The following is a 4,677-nucleotide window of genomic DNA, read 5'->3' as shown; positions in this document are numbered from 1 at the left end:
TCTTTCTAGGTTTCTTTGCAGACTGTTAACTTATGTTCAATGATTGAGCACTTGTGTAGGAATCACTTGATGGTGGTTGCACAGTGCAAAAAAAATAAACAGCCAGTCCACGCCATAAAAACACAAAAAATGAAATGATTCTCCACTATCCATTATGTCTACTTTCCATTTTGTCACATGCTGCCAAAGGGCTTCAATTTATTATCAGTCATATGATTGCTTCAATGCCAGTGGTTCTTGCAATTATTTTCATTCATTTCCTATTTTCTCCTTTCACATTTCCCTTAGCTGTGGGTGTTTCTGTTGAGGTACCTTCATTTGCTTTTCCTCCTCTTTCCCTTCTCTTTGTTGCCTTGATCATGGCACTATTTTCAATATCATCATCTCCATCTTTATCTCCCCCCTGCTGTTCAGATTCTTCAAGTGCATAGCTCTCTTCCTCCATTGTCTGGCTGTCCTCTGCCCCATCCCTCCTTCCCTTCTTTGCTGCTGCGCGAATGGCGTAAGGTGTCTTGTGACTTTCCTTGTTGTACATGTAAGTCCGCACAAAAGCTGCTTTAACCTACAAAAAATATTTTAGGGGAAGTGTTTTAAGGGAATCAGACTTCTTTGTGGGATGTAGAGTGGTTTTTGCTGGAACTATAAGAGTTTATTTTGTTGTTGTTCTTTGTTTGTTGTTGTTGTTTCAGATGATTTTTTTGTTGTTATTTTATTGTCATTGCTAATGTACCTGTTAGAGTAAAATAATGTAAAAAGAGACAGTAAAACTGAAAAACCCTTGAGATTTGTTTTCAGTTATCTTGTTTGTTGCTGTTGCCCTTGTGGTAGTTCTTGTTGTCGCTTCTGACCGTTCTTCTGACCGTTCTTCTGACCGTCTTGGTTGTTGGGGCTGCTGCTACTGTTTCTGTTTCTGCTTCTGTTGTTTTCGTTTTCGTTGTTGTTGCAGATGTAGTTGCAGTCTGTTTCCTATCATTTGCTATTTTCCTTGTTGCTGGTACTTCTATTCCTGCTGTATAACAAAACACTTAACGACAGGTCACTCAGCAAGCTAGTTACATGGACATCTGCTATCGTTTTCCCTAGCATTGCTAAACTGACTTCGTTTCAGGAAATATACATTATATTAGCTTCCTGGAAGAGCAGAACTAGCCATTTACCGCAGGACCTGTCATTAAGTGTATAGGGTGAGTCTATAGCTCATAAATCATGATTTAATCAATTTGTGGCAACATAACACACCAAAACCTATCCCAGTTTTTGTAGTGTGATGTGTCTAGGAATAAGGTTAAGGGAAAAGGGTTCTCAAAAGCCAATATGTTTTTTTAAAGGAAAGTGCACAGCAAAACTAGAATTTCCTGGGAGAATCCAATTGGGGGGGTCATATGTAAAAAAATCCTCAGTGGGAGGGGTATAGATATTTTCTGGAACATCACAACTTACCTTTTGACACAGGTGATGATGTAGGGGTCTGTAAGGCAGGAGATGACACTAATAATTCACTAAGCTGTAATGATTTCCCTTCAAACTGCTGCTTTCCTTCATTCAATTTTTCAGCTTCTTCAGTTTTTTCTTTCTTCTTTGACTTCTTTTCCTTGCTGGGAGGTTCATAGCTGATCTTCTTCCCTGGTTTTGTCTTGACTGGTTTTGTCTTGACTAGTTCATCATCTGGATGTGTTGCACCGCACTGCATAGCCTTAAAACAACAACCAAACAAACAATTAACAAAATACATTGTACCTGTACAATCTCTCTCCACCATCTACATGTATCACAAGCAGTTAGTTTCAATGGGGTGGTACTTAATTATACAGAACTGCTTTGTTTTTGCTTTTGTGTCAGCATACATACTTTTTTGACATGGATCTATCTGACTATGTTCAGTAGGTACAATAAAATGTAAAAGATCCTTTTCAAGACTCTCCCTTACCTTAGAAAGTTTCCTGTCACTAGCACCCTGTTCCACCGCTACATAACTTGCTTTCTTGCTCACTGACTGGGTGATGTTGCCACCATACCTCTGAATCAAATCTGCAGCGTCATCTCTCTCAATACTTCCAGCACTCTAGTGATGATTAACAAATGTCAGTCCCTCTAGGCAGTTTTCTTTTCCCTGTAAATGCAACCAAATAACATCAATTTTGACTATTACGCGGCCAAAAAAAGAAATTGACTAAGATTTGTTTAGGGCAAAGAAAAGCTCATAATAGCATACTGCTTGTGTTAATGGAGTGCTACCAAAGTGTAGTTGTACTGTACATGTACATTCACCTCTGATTAAGGTATGTGTATGCAAGCATTGAGTTGTAGCTACAGTTGTAAGCACTTGTAAAACACACATTCAAGTACATGTGACTGTTTTTATTGTAGACAACTTGCCAGACTCAAAAAATATTGAATAAAAATGTGTGAAATTGAAAAATAATAAAAATGCAAATAATTATGAATCTTCATGTCCAATACCTGGACAATATAACATTCTTTTTAACAAACATTTCATAATTATTTGCATTTCTATACAAGTAATTTGCAATTTCACGCATTTTATTCAATTTGTTTTTCTTCGCTTCTTGTCATTAACATCTTACCCGTCAAAGACTGTAGTTCAAGCAGTTGAAAGCTTGTAATTTTTTAATCGTTTCAGCCAGAGGTTGTTTTTAATTTTTTTACCAAATTAGATACACAATTGATGAACAAATTCACAGACCTTCTTCTTTTCAGGAGATGGCTTTTTTACTTCAAGTTGTGGAGTAGATAAGTCTTCTTTTCCTCTCTTGGATGGCTGTTCTGCTGCTCTCCCTTCAGATTTTCATTTTCCTTCTGTCTCTTCTCTTTTCTATGTAGTGACTCCTCGTCTTCATTTGCAAGTGTCCCCCCATTTTCTTCTGGCTTATCAGACCTCTATGAGGAGAAAAAAAATCTTATATGTTCCTTTCCAGATGACTGATAAGACACCACATGTACATGTTCATGGCCAGTGACTTTTGACTTTTCAAAAGATAAACCGGTGACAACCTAATGTCAGCTTCAAAAAATTGCTTGTGGTAGCCACATCTTATCTCTTACTTACACTGTATGGACTTAACTCATTCAGTTATTTATCAGAATAATTTTAAGCAAAACGTCACCATCTGTAGCTTACGTGTAGTCAATTGTTGTGGGGTGTGAAAGTCTTGGAAGTAAGGAGAGGAGTAAGGACTCTACAATTGATCTGAGGGGGCTTGTTGTTGTTTTGTTGTTCTTGTTTGTTTGTTTGTTATCTTTCTTTCTTCCAAAATTCCTTTACCTGGGCATCTGCCTGTATGCTAAAAGTTCCTTTTCAAAGGGTCCACAGGTAACCTCTCAGTAGCACTGAGGTGGGGTTGGAAGTGGAATACAGGTAAGCTTATAAATACAGACAGAAATGCGAATTTCCAAGCGAGAAGAAAAAGATACTTACTCTAGTTATCAAAACGTAATTACACTCTTTGAATCCCAAACTTAGTAATTAACTGAACTTACTCATAGTTTAAAATCCATTCAACCATCTCCACTGACGAAAACAAAATAAAATTCTTGCCTTGCTTTTCGCACGGCACTTTCCAGGATCTTTCGATGCAGGCTTCGCACTTGAGTCTTTCCCGCGCTTATCCTCAACCTTTGAGGCCCCTGGTTTTGAAGTTTTTCCTTTGGGACTGAAAATCGGCCGAATATCCTGTTGATAAAAAATAATAATCTTGTCAGCAATACACAGTCCGAGAAAACGATGCACGAACTATTTCAATCAAGGCGCGCTTCTGCATTCGCGTTACTCGCGCCATCTTTGTAACGCTCGTAAACGTAGCCAGCGGTTAATCTTTGGTTTTATATTACGTGATGTGAAGTGTCTGTTTGTCATTCCCATGTTCCCGGCCCTGGGCCAAACTTTGTAAACTAAGTGGGGCGCACGTACGGGATTATATGACTTGCCATTTAATTATTTTTTTATTACTATTATTCCTTTGGTATTTATGTCAGATTTATCTGCTGCCAGATTAGTTACTTATTTAGTTACCGCTGGATATAGGCCTCTACAATTCGATGACCGATTCTCACCTTCGTGAAAGTTTCCAACTGACCCTCAGCATCCTCTCGTTGTCAACTTTCATGTAGTATCCAGTCCTTCATCAACCTGGGAAACACTTTGCTTCGCGTCTCTCGGAAAAAGATATCAAACTATTGGTATAAAATGATAATTATTGCTGTATTTTTATTATTTCCGCAAAAAGGATAAGCATTCGCAAAGCTAATAGAAGACGTGGCGTAACGTTCAATTAAATTCAGACTAGCTTTACACCATTGATGTCTCCGTCTTCTTAACCAGAGGTATTCTATCTCTTGACTCCTAGATAATACTCTCTCTCTCTCTTCCTCCCTCCCTTAAAGTAAATTTTTAATTAAATCCTTTATGGCTAAACATTATTGATGTCGTTATCTTTACCACTGATATCCTATCCTTTCTCCTTCACAAACATGGTAGGTACATTTCTTTCGCAGCCAAATGCTAAGGTCTAAGTAATGTTTTTTCAAGACAATCTGTTTTCGCTCACGAGTGAAAGAGCGTGACAGTATATGCAACCCCTGCTAGAAAACAACCACAATCCTCTGGTCGATTCAGCTGGGTACGAATCATCTGCGATGAATACTGACCCAGTCAGAATT

At 38.2% G+C, this 4,677-nt stretch overlaps 1 protein-coding gene across 1 annotated transcript; it reads right to left on the bottom strand.

The window, feature by feature from the left end:
* Positions 1 to 253: 253 nt before the first annotated feature.
* LOC149114810 (uncharacterized) lies at positions 254 to 3,800 on the bottom strand. Its single transcript, XM_089283949.1, has 6 exons — positions 3,557 to 3,800; positions 2,705 to 2,898; positions 1,928 to 2,110; positions 1,441 to 1,693; positions 861 to 1,009; positions 254 to 562 (listed from the first exon to the last, which is right to left on the bottom strand). Exons 4-6 carry the CDS (start codon positions 1,688 to 1,690, stop codon positions 254 to 256), a joined length of 708 nt encoding a protein of 235 aa, XP_089140075.1. The 5' UTR covers positions 1,691 to 1,693; positions 1,928 to 2,110; positions 2,705 to 2,898; positions 3,557 to 3,800.
* Positions 3,801 to 4,677: the final 877 nt, after the last annotated feature.

Source organism: Orbicella faveolata, unplaced genomic scaffold (genome assembly GCF_042242905.1).
Source record: "Orbicella faveolata isolate gen_17 unplaced genomic scaffold, um_ofav_v1 contig_13, whole genome shotgun sequence".
Classification (NCBI taxonomy): domain Eukaryota; kingdom Metazoa; phylum Cnidaria; class Anthozoa; order Scleractinia; family Merulinidae; genus Orbicella; species Orbicella faveolata.
Note: the sequence above shows the minus strand (reverse complement) of the source record. Positions and strands in the feature narration are given on the sequence as shown.